Consider the following 21445-nt stretch of genomic DNA (forward strand, 5'->3'; position numbering starts at 1 on the left):
TGCTAGCAATATCCCTCCAGCAATTTTATAATGGAAATATGAAAGTACATACAAATCATCCACAGGGAGGAAGAGAATGGAGTCCATATTAAATAAGCTTTGGATAATTACTTTTTAAAACCAAAGGTCATATGTTTAACTAGGCATTTGGAAATAAATGCTTTAATATCATCTCATCTTAATATTTAAAAAATTTGCAAATGTGAAAGTTGTTCATAATTACCTAACACTTGGGTTTTTTAATATACAACAGTCAAAAGTAAAAACATACACACTTACTAAACAAGAACTGTTATATGAGCACAGGAACGATTAGGGGTGTATCACTTCTCAATTATGCGGCCATTCTCTTGTTTTACAACCTGCAAGGCTTTGCTGCTAGTGAGTAAATGAAGGAGGAGTGTGCAGCCTGCACAGCTCACAGACCTTAAGCCCACAGGCAAAGATCCCAGAAATGAGGCATGTGGATATCCTCCTCCAAGGAGCTTTTAACTAGCCTTTTGCAGAAGGCCAGCAGTTTCTATGAGAGCCTGGCTTATCTGCCTAGTTAAGCATTTGCACAGTATCTTTCTTCCAACAGGTGTTAAGAACCCTCAAGCTTTTGCAGAGGTCTAGAACATTTTAAAAGATCTCATTAACCTCAGGAGTTTTGGAGAAGGAACAAGCCCATCTCAAAGCAGACAGCTCTTGACTATTCTGCAGTCAAGATGGTAGGATAAGGGTCAGGAAAGGGAAAATGTTAGAGTTTGTACCATCTTACGGCCTCCTTACAGCTCCTGCTGACTGCCATGCTGACTGTTCTCTGTTTTACAAAGACTTCCATAGACAGCACTTACTCAAGAAGAGCGAGCATAGTTTTGCAGAAGAACCCTTCGTACCTACTGGGATGATAGTGCTGGGATGAACACTCACCATCTAGTGATTGCGCTTCATAGAAACATCTGCTTATTTGAATTATATGCCAAAAGACCATGATTTCTGACAGAGATTGTGGGTGACATTCTCATGGGCAAAACAGTGAAACTGTATCTCATGAGACTGTAAAACCAAAACACTTCAAATGATGCATGTGCACTGAAATTAAGACTGACTTAAAATAAATGGAAGTCTTGTTATGTTAACTCTCTTTTAGCAAGAGATTTTCACAGCTCCTTAACTCCCTCTGAAGCCAAGATTCCTTCTGCAGATAGAAGCCCTCTTTGAGAAGTCCTTGCTTTGAGTCCCTCTGCACTCTGAAACAAGATGACTTTTGAAAAGACCTGAAAAGAAGATTGGGAACAAAGAACAGAGAAAGGTAAAGATCCGATTTTGTAGGATCCAGTTTGTATCCAGTGAGATCTCTGTGACAGAAAGGATGTTCAAGGCATCTTCTTCCTTTCTACCCAGCGACCGGAAAAAAGGAAATTAAGGGGGCAAAGCTCAACAGCCAAGTGTGGAGCTGAAGAAAGAGTTAAGCCAAACAATTTAATCATGTAGTATCCGGAAAACATTTGCATAGGGGATGACTTTGGAAATTATCTGCTGTTTTAAAGCTTCCCTTCAGAAGACAGAAGCCTTGGCAGAAGGTAGGCTATATTAAATACTAGCATCTCTCCCTCTCCAACACAGACCACCTGACAGACCTTCCTCTGGTTACACGGCAATACCCTCTGCATCATTTTCACAAACAAAAGGAAGTGAATCTCTTAAAAAAATAATATGGAAAATTCATTTTTTTAATCAGTGTCCCTATCTGTGGTTTTGTTCCTAGAGATGTATGACATGTAGGAGGAAATACTGAAGATATTGATACAATATTCTCTAAAGTTCAGCACCAGGTAAAGAAGATACATGTGAAAGTCAACTGAGCACCTCCTTAAGGTTGGAGAAGTCTCAAGCCTCACAGGACATGCTTTCAGGAGAACCAGTTAACCTGTTCCAGCTTTATAATAACTGAATTTTCCTTTTTTCAAAGAGAGATTAGCTATTCAACTGAAGTTATTTTGACATTGTTTTGTAATTCGAAAGTGTTTCACAATTATGTGTTCAGTTGCACACTCTTTCAAAGGAGGGTAATTGGGGTTACAAACTCTAAAGGAGAATTAAAATTCTATTTATGTTTTGGATTGCTTCCAGCAAAACATTTGGTTGGCAACTCTTGTATGTTGAGAATACAAAATAAACTTTAGGAATGTCACAAATGTATTTATTTTGCTGACAACATAAATATATGGTCTGAAGCTCAAATTTCTCTTTGTAAGTAACGTAGACTTGGAGCATGCTCTGCAGGGATATGCATGTTAATTAACATTTTTACTCAGATATAGTTTGTATAGCTTGTACATTTTTTCTAGTTCAATGACAAGACAACTAAGGGAAAGAAAGGTTAACTCTCATTCAAATAAGGCACAACATAATACAGCAAGCTTTGTATAAGGAACAGATACAGCTATCTTACTAAACAGTTACAATAGAGAGAAAAAAAAGGAAAAACCAAATTGCATAGAGATCTTACTGCTAATGTATGAGGTATAGTCGACTTCTTAGACTGGGCTTCCCCCAGTGACTCCATATACATTGCCTGCTACAGTAACTCACACCAGGAAATGCTATAACACAAGAAAGAGGAAAAGAAGATACAGAAATCTCCATCCTGATACTATGATGCTGTGAATAATACACAAACCCAATTAAAACCACTTGACTGAATTATTAGATAAGCAGGTACGAGGGAGATGGTAAAAATGGCACCGTGGGATTCAGTATTTACTGTGCCACTTTTCTGTATTTTGCAGCATGAAAAGGCACACGATAAATACCACCAGGCAACCAGGAACCTGTATTAGTATGATTTTGCTAGAAAATTTGTTTGTTTGGTTGCTTTTAACAGAAATGAATGGGATTTAGGAGCGCTAGTGAATATTTACATGTTTGGGGTGATTTTCACATAATTTGCTGCTGAGATGTTGCTATGGATGAGTGAAGGGAAAGAGTGCTATGAGATTAGCACTTTTTTCTCTCCAGCTTCTGTGACTGTTTTCAAAGGATAAAAATCACAGCCACAGAACTTTAAGTCATTTCCACATATCGAATTGCTCTTTGACGTTGAGTATTTCTGCAGTGGCATGTTCCTAATTCACAGGCAGCTGGTTATGGGCTGGCAGCATGCTTCCTCCATTTGCTTGACCAAGCCATACACTAACATTACTTTTCTGGTTTTCAGTGATTTCAGTTACAGGGCTTTTAGACATTCCTTTCCCTCTTTCCAAACCTGATTAATATGGGGACAAAGAAAGGGGCCTGAATACACACTAGGCATCACGGGCCTTATCACATACATATAACGAGGACAAAAAAAGAGGCCTCGTATCTCTGTAGATAAGACAGGTCCTCCAGCTCTCGTATGGAAACAGGGAACAGCTGTTAGACATATTCAGAGGAGCAGGAATCTTCCAGACCCTAATTTTCTTGAGGAGACAAGATGAGGGGTTCAGAACATCTCTTGACAGAGAGCTGTGCCTCCTTCCCCCCTACACGTGGTCACATAACACACAGAAAAATGCATGTCCATGTTAAACCAATACCCTGCTTCCCTGCAGTCCATCTGATCTCCTTCCCCGTGTTCATTCTTCGTCTTCTCCTTTTTTCTGCCACAACATAGTCCTGACCCTTGCCTCTCTATACCCTGATATTCATCTTCCCTTTACAACAATCACTCGAATGCAAAGTTCACATTGATTTTACATACTTAGAAAATTCAGTACGGCCTCAGATTCCAAGCACGAAGTAATGGTAAGTGGTTTGGCACAGGCAAACTGCGCTACCCTCTTTTTTAAAAACAGTCCCCAAATTAGCTTAGCTTCCTGGATTTGTTCATGGAATATCACCCTCCCATTTGTGATACTTTCCTTCAGTTATTTCTGAAGCGTTTTTGAGGACTGCCAAGACTGCTTAGAATATGCTGCTATTCAAATACAGCAGATGGCACTGCTGTTAAGTAAGCATTATGGAAATTTACTGTATTCCTAGAAAAATCAACCAAGTGAACATCAACTAGTAAGTGGCTAAAATATTTCAGTCGCAATGGGGAAAGTAATTCAGAGACATACTGTGACATGACATTCGATGTCTCTTCCCTCTAAGGCACAAACTAGGTCATTCAAATAGGTCCTTCATCTTTGGTAACTTCTCACCTGTATCTTAGAACATTTTCTGAAACAGAAGCAGCCTCAACATTTTAGGACTGCAACATTTATCAACATCGCCAAAAAGGTACCTTCTGTTCACATAAGTTATCTTGAATTGCAGATTGTTGTGAAACTGTTTTTTCTTTGCTCATGCTGAGCGTTTATCACCAGCCTTGTTATTTTTGGGATAAACAAGCTGCAGCTATGAATGGAAGATACATAAATTATGGATGCTCACAGGAACAGCTGGACAACATAGTGTAAAGGGTTATGTTAAACCCTGTGGCTCCCCAAGAACCTCTTAGATGTACTCTATTAAAATACTCTTCTGCTCAGTCCAAGCTTGAATTATTATAAATTCTGTGTAGCTTTAGAAGTGAATAGACCATTTCGTGTTCCCCTGTCGCTGTGGCAATACAGAACACGGTATTACAAACCTCCAGTATTTCTGCTGTTGATTGAAATTTTATATCCAAACACCTAATACTTCTTATGACCTTCACTTTGAAAAGAACTTAAAATTCTTTATCGTTATAATCTGAACATTTTAAACACATACATAACAAAAGCTTTAAACAGTTCATCCAGCAAACACACAATCAAATACTACATCCTTTTTTCTTTCTGTTTAATTTCTGTTCTAGTACTGAAAAAAACCCACAGTGGAATACAGCTGTAGTCATCAGATAAATTATGCTAAAATTACTTTTAATGTGGATTTAAATAACTCATCTAAATACACAGAAGCAAAACACCCAGGGCCAGAGAACCTGAGCTAACTCCATTGCAGACCTCAAGTGTTTGCAACAAAAAAGACTATGACGACTGACATGTCAGCAGATGCTTGAATGTAGCAAACCAGCATTACCATTGGACACGTATGTTCAAATTCTAGTCTTCCATCTGGAGTCTGAGAGACAACCTATTCTCTTTCTTCTTAAATTAATTAAAAGCTAGTTATAGCAGTCTCAGCAATAAATCCTTTCCAGTCTCTTTACATGAAACAGCAGTGGCTGATAAAGACTTCAGAAAGGAGACTTAGCTCTCTAGCAGGCATAATGCAAAGAGCAATGGACAGGAGGAAAGACAGAGTCTAAATGCCAAAGTCTAATCACCTATATTCATAAGCAGGAAAACAAACACCCCCCCCCAGCCACTTCCAACTCACATGTATGACATTGACTTCACTTCTGTAAATAGTACTGAAATAATGCAGGCAGTTTCAGCACAGATCTATCCCTACTTAGAATTTAAGCCTAGCTTTTAATATGCTGTTACTAAAAGAGATTTTATTTCTAGCAAGCCCAGTCTGCTGTTTGCCAAGATTTATTAAAACACTCATAACTGGAAGGGTTAACAAATGTAGACAACGTGTCAACAACAGGTAATTCCAAAAAGTTCAAATTTTCTTCCCCTATAGATCTACAAAAGATAAACAACTGTATACAATCTTTTATTTAATTCACATTTCATCCGAGTGCAGATGTACAGAGGAAGTGGGCTTGTTCCTGACTCAATTCCTGAGGAAGTTTAATAAATTAAAATGTTAATCTGTTCTTTCTCAACTCTGTTGAAGGCATCACAGAAGTATCTGACAGTGACAGATAAAAAATAGCAGGCTATTATGGTATCTACTACTCAGCTAGTACTAACACGCAGAGACGACTGGTCTTATCGTCTGAGTGATACCATACGGTGTAGTGTTTCCTGGCACATCCATTCTTCAGCAAGACACACGTAAGACAGAAATCAAATCTGCAGCGCCAATAGTTATAATTCTTCTAAGACTTTCATTATTTCATTATGAAGCAGTGCTCCCAGGAACCATATCAACACAATGTGGTGCCACATTTTTACTATCAATAGGTGCTCATTTACTAGCACCAATTCATTCACGTTTTAAAAGATTTTTAAAAACACCCATCAGTGTTCATTATCACAGATCGTTTCTCAAAACTGACTATAAAAGTTGTTTTATACAAAGTTCTGAAAGCAATAGTTGATAAATAAAGGCCAAAGAATGATGGCATCTAGCTTTCAATTCCCACTTCTTCCACTATGCTGCTGTGTGGTACTGTAAAAGGTAGTTTCACTTCTTTGTTATTAGCTATATTAGAAAACATTAAATTATTTCATATTCAAAATTGTTAGATGATCAGTTGCATCCCTTTCTATTCAGTCTTGATTATAGAACGGCAGCTTAGTAGTCAAACCATTAATTTTTATAACAAGACTATGTAATTACTGACAATAAAATATACAAATATCTGTACCAGCCCAGAAAATGCAGCATGTAATAGGGTTTTTTACATACTCCTTAAAAGGAGACAAGCACAATCCTTAAGGATTTTATATCCCCAAGAACTGCACCCCAAAATAGCCAGATTTATTTAAAACAGAGGTTATCAATAGTGTCTCAAAATTCAAGGTTACTAATGGAATGACAGCTTGAGCTCTGAACCTTCTTTGCTTTTGGCAGTACTGTATGTATCACAAGCAGTTAAAGTATTTTCTTTTTTAAGCAGAAAAAATCATGAAAATTTAAAAAATACTTATAAATTGTCTGCCAACTGGTTTGGGTATTTTCTCTTCTAAATGCCTAATTAAGGTCACTTATTTAGTGCTTTTAAAACACATTATTTGCATTTTAAATGGCAAAATTATGTTAAATGTCGACTCTTTGATATTCTATAGCATAACCCAGGTGCAATTGTTGCACTGCGGACAGCTTTATCTAAGCAACACGCGCTTTACCTAGATGAGTCGCTATTTCTGAGCATGCCTTTAAATAAATAATTTAAAATGGAACAAAAAGAGACAACAAAACAGAGCAGGCTCACAAAGTGTTCAATAACATAATGTCATATTGCTCGATAAGACTGACAAGTCCAAATACAACTCTGAATTTCATCAACAAAGTTGTTCTTCAATGCAAACAGAAAGAGCAAAAGGGGAAGAGACAAATGAAGCAGTTGAAACAGGCAGCTAAAAGGAATGTTGTAGAAAGACCTTCAGCTGATGCTGACATGTTAAAACTTATCTGCATAGCCAGGCTCAAAAACATGCAGCTTGCTGCAATCCCATGAAAACTTTCAACTGGATCAATAGGTTTGTGTTTTTATTACAGGCAGTCAAGCCTTATTTGTACCATGGCACTGTGGAGTACCTGCCCGCAAGCCCAAAATTTTCTGTAAGCTTCTGTCATAGGAAAGACAAAGAATTCCAAAATATTTCATTTCTAGATGAGGATGGGTGACAGATTCTGTCCCAGAGTTATTGAGGCAATATTCTAAGGCCACTAGAAATCTAGGTAATTTGGGGGTTGAATCACATCCTCAACAGCCTGGAGACAACTTAAAAAAAAAAAAAAAAAAAAAAGTCCTAGGAAGACAACAGGATAAAAGAACTCAATCACTTAAGAGGCCATGGCAAGTCCCAAATTTGTATAAATTTAAATAAAATTGTTCTTTCTATCAAGTCATATTTAATGTGAGAACGATGAAAAGACATCAACTGTAATGGCACTCACTTTGATGGGGTTTAAAAATTTCTCCATAAAACTTAATTCCCATCATAAATTTAGCTACTTTTTCATACGATATGCTCCTGCCCAGGAGGTCCATTCCTCAGCTTGTGCTACTGCTCCACCATGCATGCAAGGGAAGGAAATGTGCCTCCCTGGTTAGCTGTGAAACTACAGGATTTCTAACAGGTATTTTTCCTCTCTGGATTGAGAGTTAAAGAATATCTGTAAGGACCAATTTCACTCTTCCAGCCACAATGAAAAACTAAAAAAAAAAACGACCCCATACAAAAAACTCTTGGTTGACACAAATTGTTCATCCATAATTCCAGTATTGTCATGGGGACCAGAGAAGCTCCCTTGGAATAACTAGTTGGCAGCACCCGTTCAGCAATGGTTTTAACTGTTTTTCTTCCCCTAATATTTTTCTTTTATGAAAAGACTTGCGTAGGATGTAAACATTTTGTCAACGACAGACAGGACAGGGATGTGGAGAAAGCACAGTCAGGAAGGAAGTTGAAGGCTATTTAAAATTCATCTGTATCTATGACAAATTAATGAGAAGGCTGGAAGCTTGTTTTTAAAAACACAAGACAGTTCACTTCAAAGGCTTCTTGATTTTTTGAGGTTTTGGTGGGTTTTTTTCAGAAGAATAAGTTCCACTGTTAGCAGCTGCAACTGTTTTTTCTCCTTCCAGTTGCTGGAATTACAGGCATGCTGTTTGTTCAGAGATAAAGTAAAGAACAATTTAATGCAGACAAAAGTTATTTTTTGACTGCTCCATTACTCCTTCTAGAGGTTGACTGGACAGACAGCTTCGCAATATGATTTCAGTCCTCCATTAAGGAATGGTTTCTTTCTTATTCTGTCTATGGCCATGTGCCTTTAGATTTTACTTTCCTTCTATGATGAGGCCCAACTAGATTTTTATTTTAATATGATTTTAACCTACACTCCTCCCACAAATTCTCAGAAGTGCCAGTTACTTCAGACTGGTTGATTCATGAATCTTAGGAGCAGTTTTCTGGTAGTCTACACTGTTGCCTCAGTATGTTGTCTGCACACTGCCCCACTGTTTCTCAAGACGTCTGTACAGAACTTCTTACTTGAAATAAATTTTCTTACCATTTCTGGTTTATTTTTAGCTGTTGTAAAAGAGGCTCCTTTAGCTTTACATGATTACCCTCCACAAATGCTAACAAGTTTCCCCTTCTCTAACAGACTCTAGTGTTACACTCTCTCACTTTCTCCTTGGATTCTTTCACCTTCTTTCCCAGAGTAATTCATTCAGACATGCTGAGATAGACACTGCCAGATGTGAGATGAATGCAAATATTTTAAGAGTTCTTTCTTTTTTCATTCTAAATATTAAATCTATATTAACCATAACTAAAAGACTTCTTCGGCATACTTTATCCTCAAGCTTAATACAATACAAAGTGCAGGAGCTTCAGACAGGATGTAACTACACTGTTATCACAATAATCACTAGCAGGAAATGATGTTCTGTACTCCTTGACAAACTATCTCCTAAAATGGCCAGGTCTGAGCGCAGCTCTACATCAAGATCAGAATGAAGTAATAAACTGAACTGACAAAGAATGATCAAATCCACACCAGAAGCTCATTCTGAAAATTAACTCACTAACAGTTCAAAAGTGATCAAGGGATTGTGTTCAACTACTGCACAACCAAAGAAGAAGACAAAGAGCAGAAAAACTAGCAACCTTTCTGCTTTTTCTGTTTGCTTACTTAAAATAATCAAGACATTGTGAAAGAAATAGAGCTCAGATATTTATATGGAAATGTAAAATCACTTCACCATTACTACCTCTCGCACTCACTTGGATACCTGGTGGTATTAACCTACCTCTTTTTGATAACTGAGCACCAATATGCAGAAGCAGTGATACTCTTAAGGAAAAAAATGTTGAGTTATGAATGGTGGACCATATTTGTTTTATAATGAACGCTATCAAGGCATGCGCAGCAAGCCTGAAAATTTGCAAGTAAAATACTTCACAACAAAAATTAACAGAATGAACTAGAGTCAACAGTGTTGCATACTCATGAAGCCCTTTCCATTTAAAATTCTCAATTATTTTATTTATTTCTACTTTTTTATGTTTGTGACCCACTTAAATCAGAGAGGAAATCAGTGGCAGTTTCAAAAAACAGATTCAATTCCACAGATGCCCTGACTTCCTGGTGACAAAAGGAAGTACTAGTATTTTACAAAAATAAACATTCCAGACTATGGATCTATTCTGTCTGGTTTTTTTAAAGGAAGCACAGATATACCTACAATACAGAAACATACCATTTTGTATCTGGAATAATGTGTTCCTTAGTTGGTATAGTAAGGTAAAAAACAAAAGGAAAGAGCTTCATCCAATTGTGCTGTCTGGCAGTTCTCACTCTTTGTTTAATATCAGGCTATCAAAGCAACATGCAATACCCTTACTGGTTTTGGGCTCTCTGAATCAGACAATTGGGAGAACTTTTTCTCTAAAAGTCTGCTAGGCTTTTACTACTAGGTATCTTCAAGAAATTAGAATTCCTAACTTTGAATAAATTATTTAACAAATTAAATGAAGAACAGATGTGTGCATCAGATATTCTTAATTAGATCCCTTAGCAAAGAATGAGGCAATCCACAATTCTAATTTTAAAACCAAACCAGCGTTTCACTGAACATCATCTCTTCCATATAACCATGGTTTCTACATAATTTAGTTACATACATTTTGAAATTAAACAGTAAATGACTCCAACAAAATGAAACAAAAAAAGAAACACTTGTGGAGTGGAGGAAGGGCTTTCTGAATCAAGTCTTTTTTACCTCACAAAGTAGTAAGTCAATGATGTGGAAGACCATGCAGAGTGGAAACTTGGCAGTAAAGAGAGTGAGGAACCACTGGGATGCATACATATGAGCTTCCAAATTGAGGTCTGAGAAATGGCTATACAAGTCTGGTAACTGCTCCTAGAGTAAAGGAAAAAATAAATGCTTCAGTATTACTCATTAATCCAAGCTCTTCATCTACACTGCCAGTAAGTACCAGGTTGCTAAACACTGAAAAACACAACAAAGTGAAATCCTGCACAATCCAATTATTTTGAGCAATGGAAATGTTTCTTCATAAATTTCAGTGCCCATGGTTACAGTTTTTAGCAAGATATCCACTGTGGATTCTATCACGGTATCAAATAACATACTGAGACTATGTTTGAGAAATTACAAAATCTTCAACAGTCGAAAGGCAGAGCGGTTGGGAAATCTATGTCATGCATAGTGTAAATTTTTAAGTTATTCCTTTGCTGTGTCTTGCTATAAATGCTTCTGCTATAGAAACCAATGGATATTAGAAGAAGGAGATCACCTTGCAGAGCTTGAAAGCAACAAAGCACACAACTCCATCAGACGATTTCTCTAACTAGGAGCATATATAAGCAACACAAAATAAGCACTGATAATCCTGTTGTACACTGATGATATATTTGTATTTAGTTAAAGTAAAATTCTTTGTTAACATATGTAAATATTGAGAAGACCATATGCCAAAGTATCAAATTAATTAGTATGCAATTCTACTCCACCAAGTAGGAAATACACACAATGTGACACGTGAAAAAAAAAGATCATTAAATTAACGGTGGTCTGCTTTGTTTGGTTTTAATGTATCTCACAGATATATATGGTCATCCATGATAACTGACTTCAGCAGCTAACAGAAGCACAGGTCAAAGCTTAATGAACTGTTCGTAACTCCTTATTAGTCAGCACAACAATGTATAAAACTTGCAGCCACTTATTTATGTTAAATTGCTCTGACTATGAAGTAATTCCATCTGAAAAAGAGCAACATATTGAAAATAGTAAAGTCTACAAAATAACCCACACTTGATTTGTATTTCATAAGCATCAGGATGTCCTGATTTGCCTGACCTCTTAACCATCAACATAATTCACAGAAAGTAGGACACTGATGGTGGCAGCCCAGAAGATACTCTGGCCTTAATAGAACAGAGACATTCTCTCTAAGCAACATCACGAAATAGGGAAGAGTGAGAGTAAGCAAACAGAGAGAGGAAAAAAACCAGATACCTAGTCTGCATAGATACAAAGATTAGCAGCAAGATTGGTATATGTCAAGACAAAAGAAATTAGAAATAAATCTGAGTCACAATGTTTGGATCCAGATATTAAACTTCTCTGCTTTGGTTCCACCCCACCCTTAAAAGGAGAGGGTTTTTATTGTCCAGTAGCTTATGGAAGCAAAGCACTAATCTGTTCTTCATGCCAGTATTTCCATTTATGAAAGTAGAAGAATTTGTTACCCTGCCCCACCTGCATTAACTTCTCCAGCTGGAAAAATTTGCAATGGAGATCTTCAAAGTTATTTCTGTAGAGGTCCCTCAAGCCATAGTCATACATTATTTTCACAAATACACAGAATGCCTGCTCCTCCGGCATCTGTTTGGAAAAATACACAAACATGATTTTAAAAACTGAGCTGAGGCTGGAAATGCCTTACACAAATACACACTTATATACCTTACGCATGATGAATTCAGAACCAGGGATATATTAAAATTTTCAGCAGAGCACTCTGAATGTAGAATTAAGCAACTAAAATCTCAACGGGACTATTTGGGTGCTTGAGGAACACCTTGATTTGGCTTTGTAAGACCCTCCTTTAAGAAAACGTGGGATCATATCATAGGTTCATGTAAATATACAGCTCTACAGCAGCACAACTGTCATCAGTATTCTTTCTGCCAAACAGATATGAGAACAACCAGTACACAACTCTCAGCTACAGAACAATTGGGGAAAAAAAAGAAAAGAAAAGAAAAAAGACAACAACTCAGGATAGTGATTTCTACTGAGAGAGACTTGGTTAAAAGGGAAAAATTTAGGAGAACTAAGGCATAACCAACCCTCAGTGAGAATAATGCTTATCTACTTTCATCCAAACCCCAGGACGTCAAACTCTCTGAAGGCAGGCTTCCCACGATGAATAAGGAAATTACAAATTTTGGCTTCAGAACCTATTTGTGAGCTCAGGAGGGCTGATCCCATCTATTAACATCATGACTTTTTAAGAAGCCCTATCTCCATAATCTCTATTTAATTTTGACCACAATTTCTCATCCAACAGAGTTTTAGAAGGTGGTGCTAAAAGACAAGCTATGCGAGCCACTCTAAAGTTACGTTTGTTGGCTTGAGCCCACTGAATGTTGGATTTGTGGGAAGCCCCGTATCATGAAAACTCCACTGATAAGACATCTCCCCCATTCCCTCCACACCTTCAGGTAACACAATAGTAAGATAGGCACAAGCAGAGTCACTGCAGACCCCAAATCAGGTTTTCAATCACATTAAAAACAACAGTTCTTTTGCAGGCACCAGATTGTAACAAAGAAAACAGTTACTGAGTATCAAGAATGACAAGTCTTGACCTTTTGGTATATTCACTCATTCAGCCTCTTGCCAACCCCTTATCAAATACCAGCAATAGATAAAAGCTCAGTATTTTCTTCAAAGAGAATTTTAGCCTCTTGATATTTACCTCCAGGGTTTCATCTTTTATGTTCAGCCTATGATTATGGCCTGTCTCCAGGGCCATGGGCAGACACTTTCATTTTCATTTTCATTTTCAGACATCACAAATGAAAGTAACTAGTTAGCATAAAGAACTGCCAGATCAGCTGCTAGCTACCTGTCCAGGCTAGATTTGCCGAGGACAAGCTCTTAGGAATCTCAAAGCTCTTTATCACAATCTTATCTGGATGGAATGATCCCCACTGACAGCGGATAAAAGCTGCAGACAAGGTAAAGGGAAGAAATAGTTTTATCCTGACCAAAAGGCTTGAATCTGCTTTATAATAAGATGAACACAAATCTTAGGTTTTTTGGTAAAGTAACAATTATTTCTAATAAAATGACAGGTGCTCATGCACAAGCACACCTACCTTGCACGCTCAATCAGACACACATGCACTGACAATCATTCCTCCCCTGAGACAGGGAGAGGGAGCAAGAACAGAGGTAAGTACTAAGCCAAAGTCATTTACAGGCAGAGGCCACCAAGTCGTCGCTCTCAGTGCACAGAGGTTCTCCAATATTACCAACCCCCAAAATTCAAAAGCATAGATCAAGTTTTCATTTCTTATTTTATTTATTTTAAGCAAAACACATATTTTTGGCATTTCCATTCTGATTTTTAGCATTTAGATATTTGCTCCTTATTATCTTTTCTTTGGAATCACAAAAGCCAGAAATTTACCATTTTTTAAAATTAAATTTTAGTTTTTCACATAGCAATGACTCCGATACATAGACAATAAGAAAAAAAAGCCAAATACTGTAAGACTTACAGTAAAATGATTAGAGTTGGCAACACTGTCTCCCCATGATTGGAAGTTACCTGCTCACCTTTGATGGGAATTTCATCAAAACAGCAAAATCACAAAAAGCCAGGATGGAGGGTCAGGCTACCCAACCATCCCTGAAACATATCTACACTGAAGAGAAAGGATATCCTGTCCCAGAAAAAAGGGAAAGGAAGGGCTCTAGAAATCCATGCAAAGATACAAGAGTTAGAGTGGGTCTTACAAGCATTCATAGCATACTGATTGGTTGGAGAATTTGAGAAAAACGAGAGTTTGAAGACATCCCGGGAAGCTCCCAACTTACATGAGTTCATTGAGACTACTTCCCTTCCCCCCTTTCTCTGATTATTTCAGTTTAATATCCTATTATGAAAGCAAATGTTATAAAGGGCATATTAAAATGAATGTAATTGCCATTTAGTATTCCCTGTGTACAGGGCAATTTCTTCTAACTCCAGAAACACTAAAAACAGAGCCGATTCGCTATAGTAACGACAGCATGCAACTAAGTGAGAGGAGCTGAAGTATTAGTCAAATGTTAAGAATGTAACACCCACTCATTTCTAAACAACTCTGGTATTGAAAATGGCTTATTCTTCCAGTGGAACTTAAAAATCCTTCTTTGGGTAAAAAGTTAATGGCAAAATAACTGTTAGAAAAGCTAATTTGCAGTATAGGTGGGATTGCAATAATGTGACTAATTCAGGTTTATCCTTAAAGAATCTAAAGCTTCTCTGTAACACTGTCACTGTGTATCATGCATGCTCCTTATGTCTTCAAGGAGTCAGAGATCTCACTAGGAATTACAACTTAAATTAATCTGAATTTGAGTTCTAGATGCCTTAGGAAGTATGTGTGTAACATATATACCACCAAAAGCTGACTCAAAACCACAATCTGAAATGTATTTCAACCATGATTAATAATTTATTAATTAAAGCCTGACAGAAAAAGCAGGCAAGAGCCCGTGTAAGAGCTGTTGTTGGGCTTTTGGCTGGTTTATTCAGATATTCTTTACGATACCCACACTACTTGAATCTGCTGCTTTTCCACTGATACATCAAAGTTAAAGCATCTTGCAGGTATAAAAATTGTGTATTTATCTATCTATCTCTATATATACACGCACATGTATATATAGGAAGCAACAGATGAAAGTTTGTACAGTTTTTGCTCACACGCTAAAATATCAAGGTTAAAATTCAGCCTTCACTCAAAAGATTTTATAAAACGTCCCTAGGAGAAAAAGTCTCACTGAAAATTAATGAGACTACTTGCTCTGGTTAACTACTCTGAGAATATCTCCCGAAGTTAAATTCCCCGTAAACACAAAGGGAGTTCACCTACGTGACAACTAAATTAAAAGAAAATATTAATATGTAACAAACCAGTTTCAGGTTTTGACACAGAAGTACTTGACAATTTAATGGATTTCTCCTATATAAAGGAAATCTACATTCATAAAGATAGAAGCTGTTAGTCACTATTTGCCAAAAAGCAATGAAAGGAAAATGAATACAGACAAATAAACAACAGTAAATATCTGTCAAATAGCATGTTACAGTACTACTGATTTTAAAGCTGCTTTCATTTCAAATATCAAAGCTTTCATTTTGCAATTAACTCACATGAAGTAGAAGCACAGCTGCAAGGAAAGACTGTCCCTGGCAATAGCCAATGTCTTCATCATAGACAGAGTATGCCTAGAAAAAATAAAAGTCAACATATATTTAAAATGCACACAGGCATTATCAAAATTTGTTATAATCAATGAGCTATTCAGAATATGTAATACTATGCAGGCTAAAATAATAAAGGGAGTGAAACTGTAACCATTCTTGCACAGGCTTTCAGGGCACGTAAGAAAACATCTGCAGGTCACCCTCAATCTTTCATAGATGTCATATTTGTGAGTTTTTATTTTTATTTTTCCAACGGCATGAAAAAAGTTGGATGCAATTTCCCTTCACCTAAATCAAGGATAATTCCGCTGAGGTCAGTAATGATATAACTTCAATGACTTAACAAATACGATATAAAAACCAGGGTAGTTTGTGTTGTGGGAAGAGTGCTTGTTTGTTTTTGGAAAAACAAGTTCTGACATCGTGAAAGTATAGAGCCTGAGGTTGGTTGTTAGAATACCTCTGAGAACTACTCTAGCTTGAAAATTTAATCAGAAACAGTTTTTCCATGTCCTTGTTATGCTGAAGAATGAACAAGACTCATTTTCATATGGTATGACTGACATACTACTTTTTTCTTACTCTTAAAAAAACAAAACTAAAATAACCAACCTTTCTTTCCCCCTTACTTTTCCGAGACAAGAAGACAGATACTGTTTCTAAAGAGATGTCAGAGGATGTTAAGAATTTGAGGAAACTTGAGAAAGTATAAGCAGCAGCAGGACTATCGGAGAGAGAGACATCCTCAGAGAATAAGTAAGGTACTAAGGTTACAGCCAGGGAAAACAAAAGCACAACGTCAGAGCTACGGGGAGGAACAAGCCACATGAATCAGAAAATCCACTTTGCCCCCAAACTGCCACCAACACTGTTTACAGATGAGAATGTTTCAAACTGGAACACCGTGCTTATCTTCTTTTTTTAAGTCTTGAATGACATCAAGATTGCAAATTCACTGAAAGGAAGCACAGTGAGACTGTGATTAAACAATGTCAGGTATGCTGGGGAACCAAACCCACCTGGGTCTATCGTACAATATTTTAAAGGTGGCTAAGCTGCCTCTTCAAAAGGTAAGAAGAATTGTGACTCAAAACCAGATGTGACTCCTTTCCAGCCAACGGTATTATCATAATTGCAAATAATTTCTGCCAGAAATGTTGAAAAGGAGGCCAAAACATATCTAAAGTCCTTAAACCACCTTTCCTTTTTCATTCTGATGGGCAAAAACTAGGAAAGAAATACTCATAAGGAATTCTGTAATGATTCCAGAAGAGAAGATTTCTGTAAAGAATATAACCTGAGTATTCCTTTCAAGGTCACTGTTTATAAACAACTCATCCATACATTTCCTAACACATTTGCAGCTTTGTGATAAACTGAACTGTGACTTACAGCTCTTTGCCATTTGTCTATATTGCTTACCATTCTTTTCAAGTATGTTAGATGGGATTAGTTAGAATCTGATTGAAAATAATCCCAGTCCATTGCTCAGTTTCAGTGGTCAAGCAAATACAAGAAGACTAGTCATATAAATTATTGAAAAAAATTTAATGAACCATTACAAACTGCTCACTAGTTTAAACTAGCTCTAGCCACAAAAGTAGAATATAAAAAATAACTCTGTAAGTATACAATAGCAGATGCAAAACTTTGAATTGGAAAAAAAGGATGCTCTCCTGGAAAACGTTAATTTAAAATTACTCTTTAGCTACTAAGCACTGAATTAACAGAAATTACTTTCAACACTTAAATTAATATTACATATGACTAATTAGAACCATCCACAGGTTAATCATCATCATCATCATCATCATGAGTCTTTGTCTATTTGTTCCCAAAATCTACCAGTTTATGAATGCCTAATATTTTATTTCTGTAATATTCCTAAAAGCTGTATTATTTCTGCTTTTGAAAGGCCAGGTCTGCTTACAAACAGATATGCAGAATTACAAATAACAAATTTGATTTATGATTTCTTCATAGTATGTAACAACACTTTTACTTAAAAAAAAATCCAAGCTGAAAAATTAATAGCAAATTATGAACGCGTGGGGGTTCTCTGTTTTGAGAAGCATTATTAGCACAATAGCTAGTAATTTACTGAAAACAGCAACAAATTAATCCAAACAAGTTTTAAAATAACTATTGAGAAAACAACACATTGGAACAAACTGCCTCCAAAACTGACACAGATTAAAAAGTAAAGAAAGTTATCAGAAATAAAGAAGATACTCCTTCTGAGATTGTGAAAAAAGTTGAAATGATGGCAAAATAGGCAAAATGGGGAGGGTGCAAAAAAATCCTCACTCTGCATGTTAAACATAAAAACATGAAGGAAGACCAAGAATACTCTCATCATCAACTTCCTAAACACATTAAAACTAGTAATAAATCCATTTCAAACACATCCAGAGCAGGAAGGCAAAGCCTCTACTTGGAAAATATATGATCAAGGTAGAAAAGTTGTATTTAAACTATAGCAGAAAATCCACATGAACTTTCCTTGTGTCTGTTTTATTACAGAAGAATCACAGAGGTTGTCATCCTGCTGGAACCATTTCTAATGGGATGTGTTGAAGGATCTGTCTCCAACTGAGTATCGGAAGAGATGATAAATGAAAAGGAAAAAAATACTAAAAATTTATTAAGAACAGACAGTATTCACCCAAAAAGCCGGGGGGGGGGGGGGGGGGGAAGTAAACTGGTAATCCATTAATTGGCTGATTAAATCAGAAGAAGAGATGACAAATTTGAAGCATTTGTACAAAAAGGTGATCCACAGAACTACAAATCAATAAGTACTGGATAATTTGGTTTTAAAAAAATATTTCAAATTAATTATTGCACACAGATATATATAGGATATATAAGAGAAAAATGTCTGAGGGCCCCAGTCAGTAAAAGGATGTCATCATTAACAAATCTTTGAAGCAACTGACAACTATGAAAAAAAATATTAACTGCTTGATCTGCTTGCTTTTTGCAATGCATTTCAACTAGGTCCTTCCCCAAAATCTGATCTTCACAAGCAGCTGTTATCAGATACTTACATACTAACTTCAGTTCTGCATGAGAATTAGATCAAACTGAGAAAGATTCTGCTGTTAAGTCAAAGCATCATAATCCCAGCAACTAAAGATTTATTTTTTAATGAAGCCTCTAGAATCTACATGATTTCATTGTATTTGCCCAAAGCAAAGAGATTTTTGAAGTTTTATGCATATTACATTTCCAATTACGCTTTTTTAGTTTTAAGTAACCTATGGGACTTGATATTGCTGAAATATAATGTAATTAACCAAAACAGCCTCAAAAATAAGGATGCTGTCTACAGATAACACTATAATATTGTATTATTAACAAAAGATCTAAGATTAATTATTTAAGATTTGTCTTTTTAAGGGACTGAGGAGCATTAACTTTGTCTTTCCACATGAAATATGAAAACAAAGCAAAATCCCAAATCCTCTATTGCCATTGCAGTCTTTGTAACTTTGTAATTTCAAGAGAATGGGATTTTTCCCGTGACAACCTGCGACAATGTTGCCGTCTTTTTAAGTTATTATTTCCTTAAGCTCCTGGGGAATCTCCAATCACAATACTCTAGTTAAGTGAGATTTTAAATATTCTCTGTCTCATAAATGGGACTTAATGAAGATTCTGACTTGAAGCCTACTTTCATTCATTTTAACTAAATGAAGATCTCACTCACAGAATGAAAACATCTTTTTAATAGTTATCTGTCTTCTGAAGAGAAGAACTACTATGCAGTTATTAGTACAACATCATTAGAAAGTCAATACTTTGGAAGCAACAGAGTCTCCTCAAATAAAGTCAATGATAGGGAACTGCCTGCATGTTGGGAAAGTGAATGAAGAATCCAGAGATGAACAGAAATTCTTCTCTAAAATAATTAATGGAAAATCTCCCAAGATCAGAATCTTCTGTAGACAGAAAAATTCCAAGTAAGCAGCATTTGAAAGACAAATGGAACAGTTGCTGATTTGAATTTAAAACCTCAGATTTGGGATTTCTGCAACTACTGTCTATGAGTCCCAGCAGTTTTAAAAAAGGATGAGTAGACAGTACGTCTCAAATTCTAGAATGAAACGTTTTTCACCATTTTGCATCCTTATAAGCATGAAAATGATTGCTTATAGTTGCTGAAGGTTCAAATGTACTTAAAACAACAAAATGCAAAACACTAACTAGCAAATATAAGCTTACAATCACATTGCCAATTTGCCTTTACCATAGTAACTCAATTACATTAGAAACAAAACATTACAATTACATTAGAAACTAAAGAGAGCTCATGAAAAATATTTCTGTAGTGCCTGCCTCATACAAAGGTCTTACATTTCCAGAGCTTTCACTCCCACACGCACACTTCAGGGCAATGCAGTGGGAAAGGTATGAGCAGAGGCTCTACAGATCTCCATCTCTCATCTGCAATAACAGTATCTCTCCTGTCAGTAATAATGTTTCCTGGCACAGGAAACACTCACTTCTCTGAAAAAGCGACAGGCACACTGGCACAATCCATGTTAACAGCCATACAAGATATCCAGCACCTGTGTTCCAGGAAAAAGGAAAAAGTAACAGGAATTGAATGCAAGTTTTGGGGGGGAGAATTACAAGCCTGATTTGCTCTCATTACTTACCTTTGTGTTGCTACCAAAATGACAGAAATGATCTAGGGAATCTACTTGATGTCTGATACAGACATAGCTCTGTGCTGAAGTCCATTTTAGTAGAGTTTAAAGTCTTACACGGTGTCTGAAAAACCAACTGTCTCAAGAAAACATCCATGCTTTGATGCAGACTTCTCACACAACAGGGTACTTTATCACATGCTTGGTTGCTGAATAATTTTAGTGATACTATAATTTAAAACTCCATACTTAAATTTATTATAAGGCTAACAGTTTGAAAGTAATAATATTCATATAAATGCAGCATTTAGGATGTATCACATTATACAAGGAATTTCTGTGTTAACTGAAAACCGTATCTTTACAAATCAGTTACTTGTTTATTGAGTATCAGGGAGAAGCACATGTATATTATACAATATGCCTCCTCCAGAGCTATAAGGGCCGAGAGAATGGAGAAATCCTCACATTTTTCCAGGCAGGCCTCCAAACATACTAAAGCCTTCACTCTCTTTCCAGCACTCAAAATTCACAATCCTGACCTTTTCACTAGTACAGCCTCAGCAGAAACCCCATATGCAAGAGCAGTACTACTGCTTCCTTGCTGAGCACAGATGCACAGAGAAGGAACCTTATTAATATGTAAATGGAAGAAGACAAGATAACATTTAAAATCCTTTGCATGAAACAAGACAACAATATTTACTAAAATTGCTCTTCAACCCAGGAGCAAAGAAAACAAACAACTAAATATAGACAAAAAATAATTCTTAACTGATTCTGTTTATGTTCCTATGTTTATTCTAAAATTGGCCAATAGACTCCTATAGGAAAGAAAGAGATCTGCTCTAACAAATGACCAAACCAAAGTGGACAAATACTGAAACTTCCTGTTTGCAAATTTGAGGAGATATTCTTCCACATTTTTCAATTTGTAGTATGTGCATGCTGAGAAGAGGTGATCATGTGAAAAAAGATGCTGCAATGAAATGGAAATGAAAATGTAAAAAAAGGATGAAA

General features: G+C 36.4%; 1 protein-coding gene across 8 annotated transcripts in view; it reads right to left on the reverse strand.

Annotated features, from left to right (window-relative positions):
- Window positions 1-21445, reverse strand: part of RABGAP1L (RAB GTPase activating protein 1 like) — a 265221-nt gene that overhangs the window by 93193 nt on the left and 150583 nt on the right. For all 8 annotated transcript variants that reach the window (XR_005933627.1, XM_041127540.1, XM_030034313.2 and 5 more), the window contains 3 exons: window positions 15717-15791; window positions 12041-12166; window positions 10532-10675 (listed from right to left, as the gene is read on the reverse strand). Coding sequence is in view for 7 of the 8 variants with exons in the window: in XM_041127540.1 (XP_040983474.1) it covers window positions 10532-10675; window positions 12041-12166; window positions 15717-15791 (345 nt within the window). In the remaining variant the exon portion in view is untranslated. The remainder of the gene's footprint in view (window positions 1-10531; window positions 10676-12040; window positions 12167-15716; window positions 15792-21445) is intronic.

This window comes from Aquila chrysaetos, chromosome 12 (assembly GCF_900496995.4).
Source record: "Aquila chrysaetos chrysaetos chromosome 12, bAquChr1.4, whole genome shotgun sequence".
Lineage (NCBI taxonomy): Eukaryota > Metazoa > Chordata > Aves > Accipitriformes > Accipitridae > Aquila > Aquila chrysaetos.